General features: G+C 33.0%; 5 protein-coding genes across 6 annotated transcripts; 1 reads left to right on the top strand and 4 right to left on the bottom strand.

Moving 5' to 3' along the window:
- The first annotated feature begins 593 nt into the window (after nt 1–593).
- LOC123915886 (serine/arginine-rich splicing factor SR45a-like) lies at nt 594–3993 on the top strand. The gene is made up of 7 exons (XM_045967161.1): nt 594–780; nt 1283–1305; nt 1402–1506; nt 1647–1755; nt 1872–2021; nt 3017–3080; nt 3173–3993. Exons 1-7 carry the CDS (start codon nt 778–780, stop codon nt 3766–3768), a joined length of 1050 nt encoding a protein of 349 aa, XP_045823117.1. The 5' UTR covers nt 594–777; the 3' UTR covers nt 3769–3993.
- Nucleotides 3994–5114: 1121 nt separating this feature from the next.
- On the bottom strand, nt 5115–12098 carry LOC123916201 (alpha-glucan phosphorylase, H isozyme). 2 transcript variants are annotated; one of them, XM_045967591.1, is made up of 16 exons: nt 11889–12098; nt 11120–11363; nt 10137–10316; nt 9697–9873; nt 9521–9606; nt 9232–9421; nt 8895–8987; nt 8497–8675; nt 8259–8376; nt 8040–8168; nt 7608–7826; nt 7312–7515; nt 6731–6889; nt 6278–6541; nt 5742–5932; nt 5115–5426 (listed from the first exon to the last, which is right to left on the bottom strand). In XM_045967591.1, exons 2-16 carry the CDS (start codon nt 11339–11341, stop codon nt 5300–5302), a joined length of 2538 nt encoding a protein of 845 aa, XP_045823547.1. In that variant the 5' UTR covers nt 11342–11363; nt 11889–12098; the 3' UTR covers nt 5115–5299. The 2 variants fall into 2 exon arrangements, with proteins under 2 accessions (XP_045823547.1, XP_045823546.1); XM_045967590.1 differs by having other exon boundaries at nt 11799–12053.
- A 2079-nt stretch (nt 12099–14177) lies between these two features.
- LOC123916895 (calmodulin-binding receptor-like cytoplasmic kinase 2) lies at nt 14178–17825 on the bottom strand. Its single transcript, XM_045968469.1, has 6 exons — nt 17384–17825; nt 16950–17191; nt 16133–16298; nt 15931–16020; nt 14719–15017; nt 14178–14609 (listed from the first exon to the last, which is right to left on the bottom strand). The coding sequence occupies exons 1-6, from the start codon at nt 17640–17642 to the stop codon at nt 14283–14285; spliced, it is 1383 nt and encodes a 460-aa protein (XP_045824425.1). The 5' UTR covers nt 17643–17825; the 3' UTR covers nt 14178–14282.
- A 3805-nt stretch (nt 17826–21630) lies between these two features.
- Nucleotides 21631–22137, bottom strand: LOC123913654 (histone H4). The gene has a single exon (XM_045964461.1). The coding sequence runs from the start codon at nt 22063–22065 to the stop codon at nt 21754–21756; it is 312 nt and encodes a 103-aa protein (XP_045820417.1). The 5' UTR covers nt 22066–22137; the 3' UTR covers nt 21631–21753.
- Nucleotides 22138–24569: 2432 nt separating this feature from the next.
- On the bottom strand, nt 24570–25144 carry LOC123913653 (histone H4). The gene has a single exon (XM_045964459.1). The coding sequence runs from the start codon at nt 25053–25055 to the stop codon at nt 24744–24746; it is 312 nt and encodes a 103-aa protein (XP_045820415.1). The 5' UTR covers nt 25056–25144; the 3' UTR covers nt 24570–24743.
- Nucleotides 25145–26998: the final 1854 nt, after the last annotated feature.

Below are 26998 nucleotides of genomic sequence, written 5' to 3'. Positions count from 1 at the left end.
CCATTCCATCCCGCTCCGCTCCATTCCATCTTATTCCATTCCGTTATGTACCATCAATCCAAACATAGCCTTAAAGCTTCAGAAGCTGGAGACCTTCAAAAGTCCTGAAGAAGCCAGAATCTGATATACTGACAAGTCTGCATTCAAATCTGATTCTCTGTTTTGCACATGATTGAAGGACATTCTTTATATGACGACAACTCATGATTGAGGAATAATCAAATAATACATCATTCTTATCTTCAACCTTATTATCAAATGAAGCGTTTTGTACTATTATACTATTCTTACTCCAAATTGTGAAGCGTATCTTTAAAATAATGAGGTAGTGGAATTGAATTACCTCTTTTAGTTAAGAAATTCAATTTTACACATCAAGGATTATGATTCACAACTATCCATCTAAAATCTTCTCTCTTATATATAAATATCGAAGATACTCTATGTCTAAAAGTTTAACGTGGAAATTCCTATTTTTGAAATTTAGGGTATGGGAAAAGAAATAAGTAGTCAAAAGCTTTTATTAAAAAAAAAGTCAAAAGAAAAAAACATAACAAAGATAGGCCGACGGCCCCATAAAGAATTCCAACGTGTCAAATTCTGGTTGAGCGTCTATTCTCCAGAAACTTCTCAGACAAATCACAACCTCACACTTCACCCTATATATATAACGATCTTCAACCTCCCAACGCTATTTTTCTTTCCAAAACAATTAGCGTCGATTCTCAATATTCTCCATATTCGCAAATCTCGAGTTCTCGCTGTTCACCTTCTACAATGGTAAGTTCCAATCTCATCATTCATTGCACATGCCGGGAATTTGTCATCAAATTTTATTGTTATATTCTCATATATGATCAAATTATGTCTATGCATGTATTTGAATTTTTTTAGTTTTATCCAAATATGATCCGTTTATTGTAGAATTTCGTTGATAAGGTGTAGTGTGATTTGATTCTGATATTTAGAAATTTTTGCGACAAGTTAATTAATTGGGAATTCTTTTTAGAATTTTCATTAGTAGAATAATCTGTTGTCTATCTGATAAGTAATCGTGAATTTGATTAATTTCTCTTAATTAACTGTTGGACGAATGATTTGACGAATTGTCAACGTTTATTTGTATTATCAATTCCTTAAGTATTTTTTTAATTTAATCTTATGCATACGTAGACTTAGTCATTTGAATATTGATATTTTAAGTGGATTGGGTAGTGATTCTTGTATCTTCATATTTAATAAAAGTACTGATTTGTTTTCGGGGTTTGATGATTTGTTGCAGACATCCTATTCACGGAGATCAAGGTTAGCTGCCTACTAAATTCTGAAATTTACTATATTTGAATTTTAGTAGCTTGTGTTTTTCCAATTTGGCTTATGCATTTGATTTTGGTTTCACAGGTATTCTGCCTCTCCCTCCCCCTCTCCATCGCCCTCTCCATACAGGCGATACGGTAGGTCTTTGTCCAGGTCTCTATCAAGGTCCATATCCAGAAGCCGTTCAAGGTAGGATTCCCCATCGGTCATTTTCATTTGAATTCACTTTCGGGGGTTGATACAGTTATATGTACTATTGATTATCTGTTCTAATATTAGACTATTTGATTATGCACTCATGTTCAAGTTGTTTTGTTTTGGTAATTTAGGAGCACTTCACGAGATGCAGAAAATCCGGGAAACAATCTGTATGTGACAGGACTGTCTCCCAGGATTACCAAGAGAGAACTGGAAAAACATTTTGCTGCTGAGGGAAAAGTATGTTGTTCATTGTCTTAAATCCATTTTACGCATGTTGTTAGTTTTGAATTCTAACATGTTTATTGAATTCCTTAAAATTTAACTATGTTGCTACATCTGAGTTGTGTTTGTAGGTTGTAGATGTCCATCTGGTTGTTGATCCATGGACAAGGGAGTCACGTGGTTTTGGATTTGTGACAATGGCGACTTTAGAAGAAGCTGATCGATGTGTGAAGTATCTGAATCGCTCTGTACTTGAAGGGCGTGTTATCATGGTGGAGAAGGTACACTAGAAATACTCAAATGTCTCATTTTGGGGATTTGATGCTTAATTTCTTTGATTTTTTCCTTTCAACTTCATTGCACTAGATATATATGAAGCCCATATACGTGACACGATACCAATAAGATACCGATACGGCGATACGGGAAAATTTTCAAAATTCCCAATACTATGCCTGGATACGTTATTTAAAAATTAAATTGAAAATTAAATATATAAATGCACAATATATAAACATAACTAAAATCGATAATGATAACAAATTAACATTCAAATTACTTTACATATCTTAAATTAATAAACTACCCAAGCCAAAAAAGACATAGTTGGTTATCCATAAAGATCATCATACTCTAACATCCATAAAGAACATCATACTCTAACATTCAATACTTAAGAGGAAACACAGATTGTATCAGTCTCCTCTCCTTAGTTTCCATCATCAAAGAACATTAATTACCCAATAGTATCCAACATGTATTGGTCATTTTTTTTTTTAAATTATATTAATTGCCCGGTAATTCTCTGATACGCGTATCGGTATTGGATACGTGTCGGACGTGATACTTCATCATTTTTGGAGTATCAGGGCTTCACATTATGGATGATTTGCTTTTCAAGTTCTTTATAATATTTGAAAGTTTTGTGCTTCTTTCCCTTTGAAGTTTCTGTTGCAGCAGGTTAGCTGTGTGAAGCAGCCCTTCATCAAACTCTCAAATCTCAACTAAACAAACAAATCAAATACATCAACAAGTATCAGATCTTGGGGTTGTATGCCCTGCATTTCCCTCTTCTATTTTTCTTGCATTTTTATCTTTTTATTCCATGTTCCCTTGATTTTTATGGTTATCAAGATCCTACTCTGAAAAATGCTTGGGTTTAGATATATATTAGGCCAAAATATTTAAACTTTGATTCTATATTGACGTTATTGTTGATTACATTCACGTTCATAGCAATACGTCATCCTCATGTTGTTGTCTCTATATACTGCAGGCTAGAAGACGACGCGGTCGAACCCCAACACCTGGGAAATATCTAGGTCTCAGGACTATTCGAGGTGTGTTTCATTGTTCTTTCTTGTGACTTCATTCACGACTGTCCACGAATTTTCTTATTTTTTATAAATCCTTATGATTTTGTTTAATACAGGACGACGTCACTCTCCAAGCTACTCTCCTAGTCCTCGTCGTTCTCCTATCTATTCTCGTTCTCCTATCTATTCTCCCTGTCGTTCACCTTATTCTTCAGATCGCAGTCGAAGTCGCTCTTACTCACCCGAATACAGCCGACGAAGGACCTACTCTCCTGACTACAGGCGAAGGAGGGCATACTCGCCATACTATAGTCGACGCAGGTCATACTATCGTTATGACCGGCACAGGTCTTATTCCCGGTCTCGCTCTCCTTACAGCAGGTCTCCTGTCAGCATGCGTGACAGATCATACTCTCCCTATGGCTCCAGATATGACTCACCTGATGATAGCTACTATAGAAGGTACCGTTACAGATCGGTTTCTCGAAGCGTCTCACCCAGGCCAAGGAGGAGCTACTCGCAGAGTGCCTCTCCTGTTCATAGTGTCTCCCCCAGGCCAAGGAAGAGATCAGGAAGGAGTCATTCAAGAAGCTCTAGAAGGAGTGGTTATTACAAATCTAAGCATTCTCGATCAACTAGCTCAAGTTTGAGTGTTAGTTCCAGATCGTTTTCAAGGTCCAACACTCCCGGATCTACCTCTCCTTCATATTGAACAATTAGTCTTTCCTAGATTAGCTTTAATAATAGTCTTATTAGTATAGAAGCATATATAGAGTAGTAGTATGTGGAGTTCTTAGTTCTTTAGTTTTATTCAAGACTTGTGTTGAGACATGAGACATCTAATGTTATGTTATATACTGTGGGTACTTGAATTACTTTTCTATGTACCAAAACGATCTTTGTTGATTCTTAAGGTTTGGTTGTGGTTTTTAGAGCATGTCTTTCGTTTATTGTTTTTCCTTATTTTTAGAGTAACGTCACAATTCGTAGTTCATTACGTCCAAGATTATACTGAATGATTAAGGTACTCAATTTTAATTTTATGGAATTATAAGGTGTGATTTACAATGACCACTTTGATAAATGGTCTGTAAAATTAAATTTCCTTTCGTTACCGTGTGATACAATAGTAGGTAGCTCTCAGCCTTCAACTTGGTTTATAGTTTACAGTGTAGTTTGATTTTTATTTAATGGTGGAGATTTGTAACTAAGGTGATATTGCAAAGAAATTGTGTTTTATGTCTAACGAGAGACTGAGAGTATTAAGCAATGCGTTCATCGGGAAAAAGCAATGTTTTAACGAGTGGTCATTCATGTGGTCGTAGTCGTAGATCACTTTGCAATTTGAATTGTAATATGATTCTCCATAGAAAGAAAGTAAAAAAAAAGACATTGATCAATATACTCATTGAAAGAAAAATAGTGCATTTTGGGTGGTAAAATGTTTCCGATTTCAGTTTTTATTTTAGTCCATGGCACTGTAATTTTTATATATAATAACTAGGATTTTTCTAATACGTGTGAAACTACAAAATGTTGTGTATAAATCAGGGAGTATTAAATAGAGTTGAATTTTTGTTGACTTATGCTTATATTTAAGTCAGATTTTTTTTGAAGATCTGTGCTTATAATTAAAATAGGAGGGAGTCTATAACATGAGAGTGGTCATTTTGGCATGATTAGGGCTTCTACCACTATCCAAAATTTAGAAATAAGGGACATGATACATGAAGATATATCTAATATCATGATTTTTGAAAAATATCAAATATGGATTTAGCCCTTTAAAATCTTCCCCTCCAAAAAACCCCAAGTGTGTTCCACAACTCCACAACAGCTAAATGAAAATGAGCTTCAACCCAACCAGTTCCAATAAATTGTTGTCCTTGAGCTAAACTCATAAACATAGTATTTAAACTTTCTAAAAGGAAACGACTTTATTCAATCTGAAATGAACCAGAATGAGGACCAGACTAGTGCATTACAAAATATGAAAAGTAGAGTGATCAATTTGGAAGGCTAAAAAAAAGAAAGCAAATTTCAATAACAATCCAAAAATAAAAATATCAAGTTACATGTTTATTTCATATAGAAGCAAATGCGTTGAGAAAGCGGGAACTTACTATAATAATAATACAGTTGAAACCTGATACGATATAAAGTTGTGCCATTTTTATTCATGACTATATATTTCTCATTAATTTAAATGCTCTATGCTATATGCAAAGAATATCGAGCTGAAATTATGGTACGCGGCATTCTTCTATGTTCCAAATTTCCTTAGCATACTGAGCAATTGTCCTGTCACTGCTGAACTTTCCACTCCCAGCAGTGCTTAAGATAGACATTTTTAGCCACCTTTTCTTATCACTGCACCATGCAAAACATACCAAAACAATAATATATATTTAGGACAATTTTATGGGTAAAAAAATGAAAATTGTTCAAAAAATTTGCTTCAGCAAAGTAACAAGTTAACCTGTGTTTCTGCTTTGAAAAAGTTTGATTTGATTAGTTGATGAATTTTTGGTAAATATGGTTTTAAATGAAATTGATTTTGTAAAGTAGCTTCGGTTAAAATTTAGTTTGATACGCGACAAAATCAACTTCGACACTCTAAGGTGAATCCATACTAACTTTAACCAGAAACAACTAGAGGGGAAAATGCAAGAGATTGTGTCTTACCGATATGCTTCATCCACTTTTTCCTGAGCATCCACGTAGCTTGGGAAATCATAACCAACAAGAAAGTAATCACCACGACCATAACCAGAATTTCCTTCCAATGAATCAAGCAATGGGTTGTAGTCATAGCTTCCAAACACTCCACTCCTAATAAACTTCTTTGCCTCTTCGAATCGAGGATCCGGTTTGAACTTCACATCACAAAAAATGGTAATGTTAACAAAAAAGTCATTATGAAAATTGAAAATACCAATGTTTTTACTTCCTGACTTTCAAGTTTTGTATAGAAAACCATCAAAATATTTTCATTATGTCCTATATAAAATATCAAAAACAGGAAACAAAACGACATATTTCGTAATTAAAAGCAAAAACAGTATATTTTTGCATGCCAAACAGATCCTGACGTTCAAGGAATTGGTGTGCATTTCTATTGGCTTATTCTGCAATTCTCTTGCAGCTTTCTAAAAGAGCTTTTGAAATAAAAATAGGTATCATTTTCTTCATATGTTATTTGAATGAATGTAAGTACATACCAATCCATTCTCTCTTTCCTTCCTCAGTCGAGGGACATCATCAGCTGTTGCACCGAAGAGGAAAAAATTCTCCTCACCAATCTCTTCTCTGATTTCCACATTAGCTCCATCTAACGTACCTATAATAAGGCATCCATTCAAAGCAAATTTCATGTTGCTCGTGCCACTTGCTTCCATGCCTGCGGTACTAATATGCTGTGATAGCTCACTACCCGGGATAAGCACCTCCGCCACTGATACATTGTAATTTGGAACAAACACAACCTAAAATAAGGTTTGAACTAAGTAAGAACAAGTTTCATTATAATTTTTTACTTAGTAAGCATAATATCAATGATTGTATGCACCACTAGGTATGATAATTTATGAACAAAGCACTTTGTATAAACAAAATTCAACTTTCAAAAACATAGGGATTACTGCAATATAAAAAGTTGTGCGAAATTAAGTTACCTTCAAGTAGCTATTGACCTCAGGATCACTGTTTACAACAGCACCAACATCATTGACCAGCTTGACTATCCGTTTAGCATTTGTGTATGTTGCAAATGCCTTTCCTCCAATCATGACAGTGCGTGGAGTTGTACTTTTCCGTTCTTCAGGGCTCAACTCCTATTGTTACAGAATAGTTATAAAGAAAATATTTAGTATACTCGTATCATACATATAATGCTGGGATCTTTCTGAAAAGAGTAATCTTTCAAATGGATTCTCTATAGATTAGGGTGCAGTCATGCAGTCCTCTATCGACTTTTATCACCAAATTATCTCTCAAAGATAAAAGTGTCCCTAAATTAGTCCTTAAAAATATTTTCACCAGATTTATTTAGAGGAACTTTAGTGATAATGACACAATGGGATGAATTTGGTGTCAATTTTTTACTTTTGAGGGACTAATTTGGTGGAACATTCTTTTAAGAACTAATATAGTGACAAAATATTTAGAGAACTAATGTGGTGGTGACACCCTAATCTTCGAAGGACTGAATTAAAAGAAAAATGTATTCTATCATGCAGTGAGCTGTTTCTCATACCTTCAACTTTTTATATCTATAGATCACATAAAGAATATTTAGTAGCTGCCTCTTGTATTCATGGATACGCTTGACTTGAATGTCAAATAGAGTATCAGGGTCAATGCTCTCTCCTGTCACCTTCAGAACATACTGTGCCAAGCGCTGCTTATTAGCCTTCTTTGCGGACAGCCACTCTGCTTGTAGATCTTCGTTGTCAGCAAACTATAAGAAAAAAGACCAGGAACTGAATGTTAGAGAATGTTGCAATAATAGGAACCAGTTAGTTACCTGTAGAGAAAAATAAACATACTCACCTCTCGAAGACCTGTTAATAAGTCGAGATTGGTTACCCACTTATCAGTTTTTAACCACTTAGTGATTATTTGGCTTAGCTCAGGACTGCAAAAACTTAGCCATCTTCGAGGTGTAATGCCATTTGTTTTGTTTTGGAACTTTGTTGGCCATATTGAAACATAATTTGCAAATAATTCTGACTTCAATATATCACTGTGTAACTGGGCAACACCGTTCACCTATAATATGACGGGTAGCAAGAAGTAAATAAAACTCAATCGAAATCAATTTCACAAATAATATAAAGAGGGTTACTGAGAGAAAGAAAATCCATCATAGAAACACTAGATGGGGTCGGTTACATGGATCAATCAGCGTCATAAATGTATTTCGAGAAATTAGAGGATAGAAGATGTAAATAGGGTAGGATGGATGGATAGTGCATCACTTACAGTATGAGCAGAAACCACACACAAATTAGCCATCCGAACAACCGGCTTCTGTGGATTATTGTCCAAGATGCGGATGTTGGAAAGTTCACTCTCAAGGTCCAATCGGGTATTAGTTATCAATGTAGTGAACTGCAAGCATTGTATGATTTACACATCAAATATGTCACTACACCTTTCGCAGAGTTTATTGAATAGAAACAACGAAAGTAAGCAACCTACTCTTTTGTCAATTTCTTCTATGATTTCCATGTGGCGAGGAAGCAGTTTCCACATTACAGGTTGAGACCATTTCTCCAGCGCTTCAGGGAGGACAGTGTGATTTGTGTAAGCAATTGTCCTGTTTAAGATATAGCATCACATTTTAGAAGTAAGGAAGAATACGGTAACACACTACAAAAAAATGACAGAAAATGGAAAACTATTCCACACAACGCAACAAGTTCTACAATTTACTGACTTTGATGTCACCTCCCATGCTTCATCCCATCCAAGTCCTTCTTCGTCCATAAGTAATCGCATTAACTCTGGTATTGAAAGGGTTGGGTGAGTATCATTCAGTTGTACGGCAACCTTTGTCGGGAACTCGGACCAGTTCCAGGGTCCTTGCCTCCTCTCCTTGAATCGGGAAATAATGTCCTGTAATTTGTTCAACATGAGAGGACAACAGTAAGAATAGTCCCTCAAACAAAAAATGAAACTATATTTCCTTTTGGCATTTGGTAACATCAAATTATATAACTTCGGTCCTAATTGATTATCTGAATGAAAATATCCACGCCATTGCACCAGAATACATTCTTTGTTACGTAGAGAACACTTGATGGAAATAAAATTTATCAGATGCATTTAACTTACTTGGAGTGATGCACTGCAGAGAAAGTACTGCTGCTTCAGCCGTAAAAGTTTTCCACCTTCTGTGGCATCTCCAGGATACAAAACCGAACAAATCTACAAAACAAATTTTATAATATGAAACTGCTTCACGGAACCTTATTTTTTATTATTCTTTACAGCGAGAGGTGAAAATCCAGGTTGAGGAGACAACAAAATTCAAAAGGACTTGTTCTGAAATCTTTAAAATGCATATGCATGCTTATCTTTGTATGTGTTTCATTTTTATAACTATAATAACAGAAGCTTTAAAAATAACGTAATTATTCCTGAATAGTATTCAATATTCACTGATACCAACCTGTTGAGCTCGTGAGTGAAGCACTGAAGCAGATTCAAGCTGTCCATCATTGAATAAAAATAAATCAAAATCATCAGCACGCGCTTTAGCTTCCCAGAGACGAAGACTGATGGTGTTCTTGGTCTGGTATCCAGGAATCGGCACATCATAAGCTAGTGCTTGCATAACTTCTCCACCAACCCATTTTCGGCTGGCATAAACACCAAACAGTTAATTACTTTTATATTGCTGGCTTTTACTATCATAGGTCAAAGAATCTAATCAGGTAACTCAGTAGATTTACACTTACCTTCCATTAGGACTAACCTCGACCTGGCCAAAGAATCTAATCGGGTACAAAATGTCATGCCTCACAATTTCCCAGGGGCTAAATTTCTGTTTGATTTTCATATGATTTTATGCATCAGTATCCCGTAAATATGTGATATAGTTTCGTGGATTCAAAAGAAGTAATATAAATCAAACCTCAAGCCAGTCTTCTGCAACTTCATCTTGACCTTCTTTTGCGATTATCTGCTTAAATAGTCCATACCTATACCTCAAACCGTACCCCCAAGCAGGCAAATTAAGTGTTGCCATGGAATCCAGAAAGCAAGAAGCAAGCCTACCAAGACCACCATTTCCTAGTGCTGCATCCTTCTCCTGAAAAGATTCATGTCGAAGGGTTCATCAATTGTATTTTATAAGCTAGATATCAAAATCATAGATATTAAGTAATTTATATTTGTACGAAAAGCTTTCATTTTGAGCATTAAAAGTTGAATTTATTACAACTATTCCTTGGTGATTAAATGTGAGAAATTATAATCATTTGAAATAATCCAAAATATTTTACACGGATTGGGACAATTTGATGATAAATACTGCAGAGAATATTTCACATAAAGGTTGCAATTTTGTATTACCTGCTCAGTTATTTCTTCAAGTTCAAGTCCGAATTTGCGCAAAGCATCAGCATATGCATCTTGGATATTCAGATTTCCAATAGCATTTGTCAAAGCTCGACCTTGAAGGAACTCCATTGATAAGTAGTACGTTTGCTTGGGATCAACTTTGTGAAAATGTAAGTATGTTTCATTCCATTGCTGAAATAATTAGCATCAAAGTAACATAACAGCATTAGTCCCTTCCAAACAAAACAATATAATACTAACTTAGGACTTTAAGTTAAAGTGAGGAAAGAACATTTTGCTATTCAATTTTATCTGTTACAATTTAATTACCCTTAGCTTATATAGTTTTAATCTTAACTAAGCTCCATAAAAACTAATCACAACTAGCACAAGTTAATATGACTGAAGTTCAGTTTAACTCAAGTTACACCTGAACAATCATATTGTTGGTATAATCATTTTGTTGTCCTACAACTTTCTGACACAGAAAAAGCAAAGTAACTTAATCCTCATTCAATTGCTATTAAGTTAGAAACATCACCATTATACCTATGACCAATAACCAATGTTTTAAAAACTGGACCGAAGATCGAACCAGTGAGACATCCGAGTCATGATTCAATTGATTCAACAATAGGTAAACTATGACAAAAATAAATAAGCTAAAAAGTAAATAATAAATAAAAATGAAAACTAGTTAAACCAACCGCGATTGAACTAATTCAACCAGAGAGCAATGTAACCGGACCAACCCAACCGCCGAACCGACCAGTTTCCGACTGAACCAGCTGGTTCGATCCGGCTTTTAAAACAACTATAACAATACCATGAAACTTGTTCAAAAAAAAAAAACAATACCATGAAATATGCATTTTCTAGAGGAAAAGTGAACTTCTATATAAATGAAATACCAATGACTCACACAAATGATTATTCAAAAACTAAAACACAAGCATATAGATCCCAATTCTAATGTCAAATGTATCATCATATACCTGAACGAGACGATCACGAACACTCTCAGCAGTTGCATAGTAAGCTTGTTCAAGCTCAAACTTGAAAGGGGAAAAATGGGGGCTATACTGAGCATGGTAACTGATATTAGAAGCAATTTCATCAGGTTTTTCAGCCAGTGGATTTGCAACAGCAGGAACTTTAGCAGAAACTAAAGAACCACCACCACCTTTAGCACCATTAGTCTCTACTTTGGAACCCATTCTCCAAATCCTTATTTTTCACCTATCACAAAACAAAAATTTACACTGACCTATTAATCAAATTGTCACAAAAATACCCTAAACCAGATTATACTGTCCAATGGGCCGTAGCGGTGAAAATAAAAATAAAAAAAATAAATGTCACAAAAATAGGAACTTTATAATTATAATTCAAAATCACCAAACAAAAAAAATACGCTAACCCGTTAATCAAGTTATCACAAAAATAGAAACTTTATAAGTATAGTTCAAAATCACAAAACAAAAAATAACACTAGCCCGTTAATCAAATTATCACAAAAATAGAAACTTTACATAGTATCAATCAAAATGATGATGAACAAAAAGCAAAAAATTACACTAGCCCATTAATGAAATTATCACAAAAATAGAAACTTTATACAGTAAAAATCAAAATGATGATGAACAAAAGGCAACCCAAGTGAGAAAAAAGTACCAGTTCAGAGCTGAAGTTGAATAATTGAATAAATGGGAAAGAAAGAAAGAGATTAATACGGAAAAAGAGAATCTGGGTTTGGAAGCATACGAGAAGATATTTGAAGTAATGGTATTGCTAGGCCACGAAAGAGTATCAGAAGATATGATGCTAGAGGATTCCTTCAAGTGAGACTGAGACACATGAAGTGGACACAGAAAGAGAGGAAAAATATAAGAAAGAGGTTTGGAGTATGTGAAAAGAAAAGGAGAAAATATCTCACATGATGAGTTTTTTTATTTTATTTTATTTTTTGAAAATATGAGATTTTCTTAGGAAATATAATAAATATTTGGTTTTTTTTTAAATAATAATAAATATTTGATTTAATTCTTTAGAAATTGTAGGATTGTTTCCATCTTCGTTTAATTCAAAAGATATTGTCAAAAAAATAAAAACAAAAAATTCAAAAAATATTAATTTTCTTACCCGTGTAAAATGTTTTACTTTGCAGACAAGTTACTTTTTGGACTTCGGCCCTCTTATAATAATTTACTATTTTATGATTACTCATATTTTATTTATAATACTTACGATAGCCCGTATTTATAATTTTAGAAATAGTTATGATTAATGTCAAATATATTTTAATAAAGGATTATAATTGACCGATGGCATAAATATATTTTTATGCATGATATTGTATGTGAATTAAATATTTTAAAATTGAAAAATGTTAGTCTCAAAATATTTTAAAATTGAAAAAATGTTAGTCTTAAGATAATGCTATAGATGATTAATATAATTATTTTTCTTATATAGTTAGTGTAATTTTAAAAATAGTTATGATTAATATTAAATATATTATTGAACTAAAATATAAGTCAACTATATATATTTGGCATGAATTGTGTATTCTCTACACGTTAATGCAAATACTAATCCATAAGCTTTATAGGATTCAAATGGAAGAAATAATATTAAGTAATTAAGTATTTAGTAAAAAAAAAATCATTGAATTGTCTCGTAAGTACATTTATAAGTAAATTTGACTATTTTTTTGACACATTGAATAACATATCTATAGGTCATATACATTCATACATTCATTATTTAATGTATAAAAAAAGTCATATTTACTTATAAATCTGATCGGATAGAGTATAACTTAATTGTAACACGTTGATTTGCAAAGAATTGAGTTGAAACTGAAATTTTTCTACTCTCACTTGATGTGAGAGCTAGCCTTTGGTATACTATTAAGAAAAGTATGATTGAAGTTGAGAAAAGAGAAAGAAATGAGCGTAAAGGAAGGAAGGATCACATGAAATGAAATGGTTAGATTTGGATTTAGCATTGGGATTGCAAAATTTTGGAGGACAAAAAATGCAATGTAGGAATAGAAGAAGATAGTTTTAGAACGGTGAGAAAGTGGACACGTGGTTTCTTCCATTGGAATCGGTTGCAGTAGCACCAAAGTGGAAAGGTTAATGAACGAACGGTGAGAAAGGTGGACCTCACGGACAAAGGTACTAGCGTCGGTGTAAGCTACGTTGTTTTGATATTCATTCATGTGTCACAATGACATGTTCCTTTTAGCACAAAAAAAGGAATGTTATTCTAATCGAAAATATTCATAAGTTTGAGTTTAACTGATAAATACTGATACTGAAATTGTTAGGCTGAATGTCTGTGTTATCTTGAGTTCGAACATAAAATCTCTCATTTATGTGTATGAGTTTCTTGTAATAGTCTGTATGATATTGAACATGTTTAAATATTGATTGAATGATACTTAATGAACAAATCAAACATTGTAACACTTTTTTACAGTAAAAAACTTTATTTCATTTAGGAAAAAAAACGAACGTGAGAGCTAACACGTGACTTTGATGTCTTAGCAACAAGAGTCTAAGTAACTAGGCTTGCTTGCTAGGTAGGATCTTGAGTCACAGATGCAAATTTTTTATGTTGTATTAGAGATAAAGTTTGTTGATAGTTAGTTAAGAGTTGGTTAAGTTAGTTATCATTGTTATAGATTCATATGTATAAATAGGGGTCTCTTTGTATTTATTATTCATCAATTGATAATTGCACATTTTCTATACTTTTGACTTCCATGAAGTTGATGCAGTGACATTTTGTCACATGCCAATAGACTTAATTAGATAACATAATCTTTCGTCCATATATTTTAGCTCAACCAGTAATACTGATATTGTTAGGTTGAATGTCTTCACCCGAATTCAAACTTAGGACCTCACAATGTGTGTAAGTTTCGGTAGTATTTATCACTCCGTCTATAGACCCAAAAAAATAAAATAACATAACGTTCTGACATAGAAAAATCTTGAGAGTTTCAAAATGGAAGAGGGAAAAAACCCTCATGAAACTAATAGCTTAAAGTAATGAACATGATATAAACAAGAGTTGGTATTGTATTGCACTAGCCAAAAACTATCTGATACTTAAAAATCAATGAACAAATTTCAGAAATGAATTTAATTATGCTGATACAAATTTAATTTTCTTATCATCTTCAGTACCAAATGTCTTATGTCTTTTCTTCCTAGAATCTTTTTGAGGAAAATCTGCCGAATGGTGAGGACCAATCGGTGGAGGACGAGAAAAGACTTTTTCTCTAAACTCTTTGCGGATTTCCCATAAAACCTCTTGACAATTCTTCATGGATGGCCGCGATCGTCTAACAGGCGCAAGGCATTGGAAAGCAAGCTTGAGAACCTTTTGTACAGCTTTGTTTGAGGTTGAATTTCTCCTAAGCCTTGGATCCATTGCAATCACAGCTTCTCCTTGTTTCAATAACTGCATTGCCTGCATAAACATAAAGCACGTAAATCATAGCTTAGCAGAAACATGAGACAGGCTGATCTCATTTAGCAAAGATTGTTGCAATGCTCGAATTTGAGAAATATATACTTACCCATTTAATTGTAACTCTCTCATCGAGTAGTTTATGCGGTTCAACTGGATGTCTTCCTGTCATCATTTCAACAAGTAACACGCCAAATGAATAAACATCGCTCTTTACAGTAAGTTGGCGTGTTCTCATGTAATCAGGATCCAAGTAACCAGCTGTTCCTTTAACTTGAGTTGAAATATGAGTTGCATTTGGGTCATCTGGAGCCAACCTAGCAAAACCAAAGTCTGCCACTTTGGCTCTTAGACTGTCTGTTATTAAGATATTTGATGCTTTTATGTCTCTGTGTATAATTGGATGATCTGTCAATCAAAATAACAAGATTAAGAACATCAATAACAAGATTATGGCTTAGGTGTTTTTACACAAACAGCTTAGTTAAGCACTTATGAGTATGGTTCATAGTTTACTAATAAGAAATGGTAACTGTTCAGAGGTGATCTTGTAAAATAGACCATAGTGTTAAACAGAAGCGGTAATTTGTAACCTTATGCTGGAATAATAGAAAGGTACTGCAACCACTCTGTAGTCGGAGACGTAGACACAATTGGCCAAACTACGTGATCAATCTCGTGTGTTCTTTATTCACATTTTCGTTTTTGTTTTTAATCAGGGTTGCTACTCTATTACTAGCATATGTGGACTAAGCGAGATCCTAACAGCCATTTGGTCTCAGCCCGCCTTACATGGTGAGAGGCCCAATACGCCCAAATGATCAATATCACGGTAAACTAGTCAGTCCAGAGGATATGGATGAACCAGGTCGTGGCTATGAGGGATAGGTCCGAGTAAATAGGCCATGTGGGCTGCATATGGAGGTGAAGGTGGAGCCAACTGGTTCCCCACTCCAAGGAGAAGTTATCGCCTTATTAGTTCACTAGGGGCGTATATATACACCTATGACCATTAGGTCAAAGATCACGTTCTACATACATACTACTCTAAGGCTTAGCTCAACATCATTGTCGACTAGGCATTCTCATAAATAACCCTAGCAAGGACAATATGTATACGTTATTTCTCTAAACAGATAGGAAATGTTGTTAACTTGTTGTCATACAAGTTTCAGCCTATTTTAATAAGCTATACTAGATAGTTTATCGACATCTCATCAGCTATTATCATAAGCTCCAAACACTCTGAAAAGTGCTTGTGCTAATAGATTAATTGATAGAATAATTGCACAGTTGAGTATAGGTAGATGCAATACAATACCTGTGTACATATGAAGGTATGTAATTGCATGAGCTATATCAATTGCTATGTCTAGACGCTCACCAACTTCTAGTACATTTCCCCTCACACCTGCATTCATAAGTGACAATCATTATGGCATTGTATCATTTATAGTATGCTATAGCATTTGAGTATAAAGCTAATATATACTGTACTTCAGTAGGCCAGTTCTTAGACTTACCATCTAGATGTTCCCTAAGAGTTCCATTATTTACATATTCAATAACAATAATCTTGTCATCTCCATGCTCCAAATATCCATACCACCTCACAAGATTTAGATGCTCAATTTTGGACAATGTGTTTATTTCATTCTTGAACTCAGCCAAGTGCTTCTTTTGTACATCCTGTCAAAAAACATCTCTATATCAGAAGCTCATTCACAAAAACCAACAAAACAAAACTAAAGAGAGACACATATGATTAACTGATTCTTTTCGTGTATGTTCGCTTCCACTTGTGGAGGATGCAAAATTAACTCTAGAAGTGTAGAATTGATTTTGACATTTTGAGTTTTCTAATTCTAGCATAGAATGGATTTCGCCTCCATAATTTATTCTAGGCATGTGTATCCTGACACATTACCAAACGAGCACTAAGTTGAACCTAAAAATCAGAGCTTTTGTCTCTACAAATGATTTTTACCCTTGAATTTATTGTTCAGCCCACTTTTACAGGAATGTACGCAAACATAATTCACTTTACATTCAACATATTTTTAGTCAGAATCAATTTTACATACTCATTTAGCGTGTATTTGGAAACTACACAATCATGGTACCACCGCACGTCCCTCAAACTCTCCAACTAGTAACTTCCATAAATTCACAGTCAAAATGTTTGGGGACGCGAGAAAATTGAATGTAACGTGTATCCAAACACAAACTTATTCAAAATCAATTATTGCCACCGCAGAACCAAACACACAAATTTCAATCACATTTGAACAAGTTCTATAGATTGAAAATAATAAAAAAGTAAACTTTCTTATGTCATACCTTCCTAGCACACTTTACAGCAACAAGGGTTCCATCATGAAGCTTTCCCTTATATACAATTCCAAAAGCCCCTTCCCCAATAACATTATCTTGGGAGAATTTTCCTGTTGCTTTGTAAAGTTCCTCAAATGTGAAATTTCCCAATCCAACTTGACTATTTGAAGCACTGGATGATGCTGAAGTTTGAGAAGATTTCCATTTTGATGAACCCTTAGAACCATCAGATGATACATCTGTTGAAGCTGCAAATTCCAATAAATCTTAATTTTACAAAAAACATGACTTTGAACTAAGATAAACAAAAAAGTTTTCATTTTTCATAATCTCAACACAAGTATGCATAAAGGGTTGACCATAAAAAAACATAGTAACAATTAAATGATAATTAAATAAAAGAAAATAAAACATATGTTAATTTTATTCATCATACTTACATGATACTCCTCTGACTTTATTATTCCTTGTTGAATCATTTTCAACAGTTGCTGAGGTTGTTTTTGTTTTCCCGGATAGAATCAATGTAAAAAGGCTTTTGACAACAGATTTGACATATGTCATAGTACTATGATCATTCTTAGGATTGTGTTTATTTGTGTAATTTCCATTGCTTTTAGTAGTAGTACCACTTTTTTGACCAATGTTTTTATTTTTTTGGTTAGATTGATGAAGGTTGGGGCTTGGTGGTTTCTTCATGTGTTGAAGCTAAAAAGTATTCAATATCATCTCTTTTTCTCTTTAGCTATATAATCAAAAGTGTTATGTTATTCAAACCTACTATTTTTGTTCTTGTATTGCAAAAGTGTTATTTTATTTTCTTTGTTTCAAAGTTCAACATTTTTTTATAAAGAAAGAGTGTTATGTGCTACCTACCAAGTCAAAGGATCATCAAGGCAAGAAACCAAACAAAAACAAAAAACTTATCCACTTTTCATCCTTCTATTTTCATTGAATTACAATTTTGGCCTCTCATTTCTAAATTAAGTGTATGTTTGGTTGAGCGATACGTCTTAAAATTAAGTTTAAAAGATAAAATAATTTATGTTTAAATACATTTATATAAAGTCAGTTAAATAATACATTTAAATCTAAAATCCAATTATAAAATTGACTTAAATGCAGTTTTGACACCAAGTTTCACAATTGTTTGATTTTGGTCCACCAAGTTTCAATTGCTTGATTTTAACCTCATGAATTTTACAATTTCTCGATTTTGACCCCCAAATTTCAATTGTTCTATTTTAACTAATAATTGCTAATGTGACATTTTAAAATCGAGCAATTGTGAAATTTAGGAGTTAAAATTAAACAATTGAAACCTGGAGGTCAAAATCAAATAATTGTAAAACTCGAAGAAGAAGAATAATAAAATACTCAAATTTAATAGTGCGGAGAGAAAATTTTAAAAATTTAGCAAATTAAAGGACTATACTTCCAAATATAAAAATAAGGAACTAATTAAACTATAAACAAAACAAAAATAGGGAACCATATTGTTTTTTGCTTGCAAAATTCCGAATTCAAACATTTTTCCTGCATATATATAATGTTATGTTACTATCGACTGTTATTTTCATCAGGATTAGGGACCATATTGTATTTAAGCTATAATAAAGATTAAAGAATAGTCTTCATGAGCAGGGGCGGCCTAGGCAAGGTCTCGAGGGTCACAAAAAAAAAATTATAGGGTAGTAGTATTAGTAAGTTAGGGGGTGTAAAAATTAATTATTTATGTTAGAAAATGTTGTAAGGATAGTAAGGCCCAACCCAACCCGTTTTCCTAAGGAAAAAAAAAGCAGACAAGAGAAGTTTATCTTCCTGCGTTTTGCGTTTTGTTATGCGTTCGACGTATTCTTTCTCAAAAACTCCATTAATTCACCACCACCAGGCGTGAGACGTCGACCTGCCACCATCACCGACGACATTAACGTCGGTTAACCTCCTTTCTTCTATTCTCAAAAACTCCATTAAAGTTGAAACAAAGGTAAAAACTAAATTTTGCAAGTTAGGGTTTCTAAAATTTGCAATGTAAAATCACAATTTTTCTATTTTAATTGTGTTTCCTAATTCCCAATTCTCATCATTCTTTAATTACTGAAGTCTTACTTGCGGTCTACCATGTTACAAGAAAGACTTAATGGCTTAGCATTGATAGCAATTGAGAATAATCTCTTGGATGACAAACAATATGAAGATTTGATTGATGAATTTGCTTCAAAAAATGCAGCAAGAATGAGTCGATTTAAGTAGCGAGAATGTTTTTTTTATAAGCAAAGTAACTATAATGTATTTTGTTGTTATTGTTAGACTATGAATCTTTTTTATGTTAATTACAAGAATGATTATAATTTTATGTTATTTTCAATTTAAATCGATGATGGTTTTTTTATAAAAAAAAGTTACTTTTTTTTTTATTAAAGGTCCACTTTCATATTTCGCACAGAGCCTCCAAAAACTCGGAGACGTCACTGTTCGTGAGATTAACTTAGCTTAGCTGGTAGAGACATCGCACTATATGTGCAGGAGCTCGGGTTCGAATCCGGAACGCTCCACTTATTCACCTTTAAGGTGGATTTTCTAGCCACTAGATTACTTGAAAAAAAATAATTAAAGAATAAAATAAACAATATTGAAAATAAATAAAAATAAAAATTGAACTTGGAACTATTCCTTTCCAATGACCACCAGCTGGAGATAGACTTCTATTAGTCACTATACTACGCGGTTTCACATTTGTGACTTCAAAGGACTTTCCTTTTGGTCTTTGTGTTTTAGATGTAGAAATCATTTGACACAAAAATGTCACAAATTTGTTAACAAATTGCCACAAATAGTTGTCTTGTGTTGAACTGAAAATAGACACTGACAAAATCTCGTTATAATACTATTGTTGGGTAAGAGAAACTCATTTTTGCCTCTTTTGTTACTTGTACGTAAGTCATTGAATGATTGACTAAATAGTACTATGTCAATGCTTTTTTTTCTGGAAACCATACCAATATTTACAAAGGACAGTCAATATTAAACTATCAAAGGTGGGAAGTAGGTAATTTTTAGTAAAAAAGAAAACAAAGTTGTTAGAAGATATAGATTGACTACAGTTGTGTGCTAGCTGCAGAAAGTTGTACAAACATTTTCATAAAGTATTCCTTTGATTTTTCTTTTGTTTCTTGTAATGGAAGAAATTACTCGTTTGAAAATTCTTGGAAATTGACATTACCTTATCTAATAGTGCAATGGGAGAAGACATTCCTGGAAATGAATCAGAAGAGAAGACCAACAAAACGTGATGTACTTGCTCAACAAATCACTAATTTTATATATTTTTTATTTATGTCAATGTTCAAACTAGAGTATTTTATTTTGACTATAAAACAAACTAGAAGAATGCATTTTGACTAAAAAATGTGTTACTGACTGTCACTATTTAGCACTTACTAATACTATATCCATTGATCTGAAAGCTTGGAAGGAAATATATGATGCAACAAAGGAATCACTTATTGAAATTAACATGTAGAGGATGCTGCAATAAAATAAATGTCACAGGAAAACACTGATATTGATAATTGTGCTATCTATGGCTTCTGAATTGGGCACAACCTTGTGGCTCGTGTGAACATTACTATTAAACATTTCAAGGTCTTACTTTCATATAATAATGTTGTGGTCAAAATGCTCAATTCAACAAGAAAAAGGAAAATCAAAGGTAAACCAATTAGAATATTAAGAAATACAGTACAATTACAATAAAGACCATAAAAAAGTCTAATTAGCTCTTAAACTCATTGTATTGGATATACTTCAACTGTCCCAAAATATAACTATTTGATCACTGCACACACATCAATACATAATTTTGATTACGAATATCTTTAATTGTGCATTAGTAAAAATTATAGAAATTTAATATTTTGAAATAAATCAAACAAGATCTTATAGGATAATATTTACATTTATATACTTATAGAAAAATATGGTCAAAAAAAGACATGAATAATGCATTTAGTCAAATTATGTCTTATAAAATAGGACGGGGGGAATAGTTATAAAATAACTTCTTTTGTTTTTTCGAGTAGCCTAACTAATTGTTTTGGATCATACTTATAAAAGGAGTAATATTTTTTGTTGAGTAGTTTGGTGATTAAAAATTTATTAGGAAATCAATAATCGAGAAAATTCAATGTCCAAACAACTGGGTTAAAATTACAAAGGAATTTATACCCGAAAATTAATTAATTATTTTGCAGCAGGATCAAATAGACCTAGAACAAAATGACATTCAATCTTTGATTATGAATTCAAGAATAGAGAGACGAGGCAGTAAACCATGTTTAAACTGACAATGAATTTAACAGAATCAAAGTCTGATTATAACTTTGGATAGCTACAACTTACTCCAAAATCAACTAAACTAAGATCATTATGTTAATCCTCCAAAATCAAGCTTATTTATTAAATTTCAGAAAACTAATTTTTTTTTATGGATTAGTATAATAAGCAGCTAAAAACCTCCAAATTCTTTTATTTCTCTGAAAAACATCTCCGAATTATTATGAGTGACAAAAACAACAAGTAAAATTATTTGAAAATTAACAGTTCTTGAAAATTTTATGCATATAGAAAATTAAAAAGAATCATAAATTAAAACTATAAGCTATGTAAAACTGAGCATGCTTCAATCTCACTAGAGAATTACAAGATTCATATTAATCTAGAAAATCATTACAAGAACTCTAAGGTTCAATCGAATATTCAGATTAAAAAGCTAAAGAAATTGAAAATAAACAAGAGTCAATCATCTTCTTTAACCTCCGAATCCATAGAGAGTTCTTCCTTGTCTCTTAAGAGCATAAACAACATCCATGGCGGTAACAGTCTTCCTCCTTGCATGCTCAGTGTATGTAACTGCATCACGAATCACATTCTCCAAGAAGATCTTGAGAACTCCTCTCGTTTCTTCATAGATCAAACCACTGATTCTCTTAACACCACCTCTTCGAGCCAATCGACGAATCGCAGGCTTTGTGATTCCTTGGATGTTATCACGAAGAACCTTTCTGTGCCTCTTTGCTCCTCCCTTTCCGAGTCCCTTACCACCCTTTCCACGACCTGACATTTTCGCAAGAAAATTTTAGAAATTTGGGGATTAGGGTTTCGATTTGAATTCGAGTGGGAAACAATGAATTGGATCTCAGTATTTATCTTTGGTACCGAGCGGGATGAATAAGAGGGAACTCAATTTTGTGTTTTGTTTATTATCGTTGGATTGAATTTAATCGACGGTGTTTTTTTGCGATCCGCGCCTATTGTGCAAGAGAATATTGAACGTCCATAAGAAAAATCTAACGGTCCTAGTTTATTTTGTTCAGCCTACGGATCATCGCTTTCTTTGTGCTATTTTTTTTGTGTTTTTGTTGGGTGTTTTATTATTTTTTGTTAACACATAACTTTTTCTTTTGGCTTAATTAGTCTATTGGTCCCTTAAAGACATTTTAGGTTTTACAATGGTCCCTTAATGAAAAAAAAGGTCCGGATTGGTCCCTTAAAGACACATCTGTTTCTCACATTGGTCTTTTCCGTCAATTTTTCACAAAAAACGTTAGTTTTAGTTGACTGAATTGTGGATGTCGTTAAGTCTAAGTGGTCCATCTAAAAACCTTATTAATTTTAAAAATTTTAACAATTGGAATTTTTTGTTATATTTGGAGTTAAAATTTAACGGAAATTACCAATATGGCAAACATATATGTCTTTAAGGGACCAATCCGGATCTTTTTTTTTTAAGGATCATTCCGGACCTTTTTTTTTTAAGGGACCATTGTGAAACATAAAATATTTTTAAGGGATCAATAGACTAATTAAGCCTTTTCTTTTTTTACTCTTTACTAAACAAGTTAACCTTTTTAGGTTTATGTAGGAGTATCTCGTAAAAAAAAAAAAATCTTATAATAAAAATTGAAGTGAGTATATGACTCGGATCCATTGACTGAATAAATAACTATTATCGAAATTATATCGCTTCATATATAACACTGTGTAGACATTATATTTAATCAATCCTACTATTAAATTAATAATTATTATTATTGAGTAGATCAAATCTATATAGTTCTATACAATTTTAATAAATATGATATTTCATCAAGTAAATTCAATTTTCTTTAACCGCTGGTGTGTAGTGCGCATCATTTCTATGTTTCTGACCCAAATGTATATATTATAAATTTGAGGTCTATATTATAAAATTTTGAGGCTTTTATAAGAGCTCAAAGCCTTGGGGCCTAAAGCCCTAGCTTCACTTGCTTTGGGCTTGGGCCGGCCCTGAAAATAAAAATAGACAATGTTCCTGTTATAAGTGTATAGTTCCTAACATCGTGCACACTAGCAAAATCATAATGACATACATTGTGTGGAGTCCACTTTTAAATTCGTGGATGCAGATGATTAGTCCTCAAATGCGTTCTTTTCATATTTTCATACAGTGACGGTTTGCCCTCACTCAATTCGTCTATATAAATTCTAAGTAATAATTAATACATTTCTTCCTCAATCTTATACCGCTCTTTATTTTCTTTTTCTTATATTTTTATTTTTATTTTCAATTTCTTTCTTAGCTTTTGTCAAATCAACAAGAAGTTCTTGCCATAAATCTCTCCACACTAATCTGTATGCGAGTCATCTTGTAAATTATAAGCATGACAACGGGGTGGGGGAGTGGGCAGATTTTGCCTCTTTGCACCTCCTTTTCTGAGTCGCTTACCATATTGGCTTCAGAAGAGTGCAACAAGAAAGACTATTCCAACAAGAAAACCAATGATCATTGCAAATATATCTATCCATCCTCATTTTAATATGCTGACCAGAAGATCTCTTGTTCGACCAAGTAAACTCAGCTCCTCGGGTCAACAAATCCTTGCGGACCATTTGTTTGAATTTGTCTCTTATCATAAAGCTACACCCATATGCAGATGAACATCCCCGGAAAAAAAAAAGTATTTCCAAATTTCTAAGTCTTGAGCTCATGTTTCAGCTCTTTCAGCTTCTAAGATAAACAAACACTTTGGCACCAAAAAAGTAGGCATCTTCCAAACGTCTTTTTACAAGCATCCAACAATCTAAATGATTGAACCATGGTTCAAAAAATCTTAATCAGTTCTTTGTGGCTTATCTCGAATGCCTTCTTATGAAACACTTTATCTAAGTTGAAGAAAAACTCTATGGCAAAGAACTTATAAAATTTTGATCAGTTCTTTGTGGCTTATCTCAAATGCCTTCTTATGATTCATTGATGTCATGAATTTTTAAGGCCCGATACTATCCTCGGTGTGAAATCCTTAAAGCGAAGAAAGGCTTAACTCAAGCTATGTTTGAAAGAGCATTCATAATGCAATACCAATTGTCAATCATGGCACAAGATAAAAAAATTACCAAGGCAAGGCACACTCCAAAATGATTTTAAGCAAAAAGTGCTACGTAAGTTTAATTATATAAATTAATTCTTAAACAATATATCAAATTATCATGATCTATGATTATATTCCAGATGCACTTCTAATAAAATAGAATCAAAATTCATCAGAAAAGATTCATTGCGCTAAAATTGTAAAATAAGCAAAAAAGAAAAGGTACAAACTAGAATCATAATTCACAAGAAAAGATTTAAATCTTGTTAAAACTTACAAAGGAACAGATCTAGTAAACAAGTAAAATCAAAATTAAACATTATAAAGAACAATTACATGTTCAAATTACACAGTTAAACCATAACACAAGAAGAAAAGTGCTTCATCTTCTTTAACCTCCGAATCCATAGAGGGTTCTTCCTTGTCTCTTAAGAGCATAAACAACATCCATGGCGGTTACAGTCTTCCTCCTTGCATGCTCTGTGTATGTAACTGCATCACGAATCACATTCTCCAAGAAGATCTTCAAAACTCCTCTTGTTTCTTCATAGATCAAACCACTGATTCTCTTAACACCACCTCTTCGAGCCAATCGTCGAATCGCAGGCTTTGTGATTCCTTGGATGTTGTCACGAAGAACCTTTCTGTGTCTCTTTGCACCTCCCTTTCCGAGTCCCTTACCACCCTTTCCACGACCTGACATTTTCGCGAGAAAATTTTAGAAACTGAAGAGATTTTGGAAATTAGGGTTCTGAGATTTTGATTTGAATTTGTGTGGGAAAGATAGAAGGGGAATGGAGTATTTATGTATTGGAGCGAGCGGGAGGAAGAAGGGGGAACTGAGTTTTGTGTTTTGTTCTTAATCGTTGGATTGTATTTAATCGACGGTCTACATTTGGGATCCGCGCATATTGTATAAAATTAATATGGAACGTCGATAAGTATATTTTAACGGTCCCGATTGTATTTAGTTGCGTGTGTGCGGATCCTTCTTTTGTGCTAGTTTATGTGTGTTTCTGGGCAACTGATGGGAAAAAAAATCTGTACCCGTGGATATATGCGGATAAAATCCGTCGTTGGTACGGAGCGGATAATCTAATGAATATTCGTGGATAAAATAAGTGGATATTTCCATTATCCGTAATTGATGGATACGGATGCAGGTTTAATGCTATACGCGCCCGTGAATATCCATACCCGCTAAATAATTAGTGAAATTACTTAAATATTCATCTTTAAATATAAATTATAGTATTTTTCTTGTATAAAATAAATTTTTTTTATAAGGAAATTTGAACTTTGAACCTCCAACTTAACCAGTCGAGCTACCAATCCCACCCAACTATTTTCACTATTAATTTCGATACATCTTTTCAATGAATCTCTTAGGGTGCGTTTGATTCGTAAAACAGCAAGAACTGGACAGAACAGTACAGGACAGCACAAGATAATACAGGACAGGACAAAACTGTACCGGAGAGATATAAGGCGATAATATTTTTATATTTGAAAATAAAATGGGTATTTTCGTGTTTTTTATAGTTGTACTGTGGACAAAAAGTTGTCCCGTGGTTCAGTTTTATCTTGTCCCTTGCTGCCTAATTTATCCAGTTCCATAGCCTGTTTCAAATCAAACAGGCTTTGCCTCTTTTATATCGTCCGATCATTTTCTAAAAAGTCATAGTAGCGAATGTAGTGTCTAAAATTCTTAAAAGTAACAAGATTTATGGATTAGTTGCGTAATAAGAAAAAATTTGTTTTTTAAATTCATTGAGTTTTTAATGTATCTAATCCAGCGGCGGTTCTATGTGTTACACATTTGGGGCTCAAGCCCTAAGCAAGCAAATTTTATTTATCATAATACTATAATATATTTTTCATTGTAAACAAGATTCTATTATAATATTTTATGCCCCCACAAAATTGAAAATAAAATACTATTATAATTTTTTTAAGTCCCCAATAAATTATCTTACAAAGATTAGTCATTATTAAACGTCGGAGAAAATTTATATCACTATATATAATATATAATATGGTAACGAAAAAATAATTAAACATCTAAATTTCTTTTCATTGGTTGTAATATTTTCTAGCCCCCACCAAAGAAAATTTCTGGATCCGCCACTGATCTAACCTATAATATAGTCCTAATACATTAGAAATACAATGAATCTAAAAAGTAAATATTCTCTTATATTAAGTACCGGAGAGAGTATAAGACATTTTTGTAAAAAAAAAAAAAAATTGTACAATTTTACAAGATCATTTTCAAAGTTTAAGGTACATTAATTAAATTTTCACAAAACATCCATAATTAAATAAAGAGAAATAAAAGATCATCTCTTAATAATTGAAAGGTAATTTTGAAAAGAGAATGTATGTACTAATTAACAAATTTGATGCAAAAACAATTTTCTTAATTTTTGTGTTTCTTAATTTTTGTGTTTCTATCAAATAAATCTTATATATTGGAACATAGATAATAGGTAGTAATAATCCCGTAAACATAGCTCAATTGGTAGACATATTGCATTTTATATGTAGGACCGAGGTTCGAACTCGTGATCTCTCCCTTATTCACCTTGAGAGTATAATTTCTAGTCATTTCATATTTCAATCGTAATTTAACATGCTGCCCAAAAC

Source organism: Trifolium pratense, linkage group LG3, assembly GCF_020283565.1.
Source record: "Trifolium pratense cultivar HEN17-A07 linkage group LG3, ARS_RC_1.1, whole genome shotgun sequence".
Classification (NCBI taxonomy): Eukaryota; Viridiplantae; Streptophyta; class Magnoliopsida; order Fabales; family Fabaceae; genus Trifolium; species Trifolium pratense.
This window is presented reverse-complemented; position numbering and strand designations above follow the sequence as displayed.

What these genes read in the sequence shown, in the direction of transcription:
- LOC123916201 (XM_045967591.1), bottom strand. Translation starts at nt 11,341, where the DNA reads ATGGGTTCCAAAGTAGAGACTAATGGTGCTAAAGGTGGTGGTGGTTCT. An exon ending in TAGAAGAAATTGACAAAAGA is followed by an intron (nt 8,169 to 8,258) that starts GTAGGTTGCTTA and finishes CAATGCTTGCAG; the next exon opens with TTCACTACATTGATAACTAA. An exon ending in AGGTCAATAGCTACTTGAAG is followed by an intron (nt 6,542 to 6,730) that starts GTAACTTAATTT and finishes ACCTTATTTTAG; the next exon opens with GTTGTGTTTGTTCCAAATTA.
- LOC123915886 (XM_045967161.1), top strand. An exon ending in TCCTATTCACGGAGATCAAG is followed by an intron (nt 1,306 to 1,401) that starts GTTAGCTGCCTA and finishes TTGGTTTCACAG; the next exon opens with GTATTCTGCCTCTCCCTCCC. An exon ending in ATATCCAGAAGCCGTTCAAG is followed by an intron (nt 1,507 to 1,646) that starts GTAGGATTCCCC and finishes TTGGTAATTTAG; the next exon opens with GAGCACTTCACGAGATGCAG.
- LOC123913653 (XM_045964459.1), bottom strand. Translation starts at nt 25,055, where the DNA reads ATGTCAGGTCGTGGAAAGGGTGGTAAGGGACTCGGAAAGGGAGGTGCA.
- LOC123913654 (XM_045964461.1), bottom strand. Translation starts at nt 22,065, where the DNA reads ATGTCAGGTCGTGGAAAGGGTGGTAAGGGACTCGGAAAGGGAGGAGCA.
- LOC123916895 (XM_045968469.1), bottom strand. Translation starts at nt 17,642, where the DNA reads ATGAAGAAACCACCAAGCCCCAACCTTCATCAATCTAACCAAAAAAAT. An exon ending in TAAAGTCAGAGGAGTATCAT is followed by an intron (nt 17,192 to 17,383) that starts GTAAGTATGATG and finishes TGGAATTTGCAG; the next exon opens with CTTCAACAGATGTATCATCT. An exon ending in CTGTAAAGTGTGCTAGGAAG is followed by an intron (nt 16,299 to 16,949) that starts GTATGACATAAG and finishes GTTTTTTGACAG; the next exon opens with GATGTACAAAAGAAGCACTT.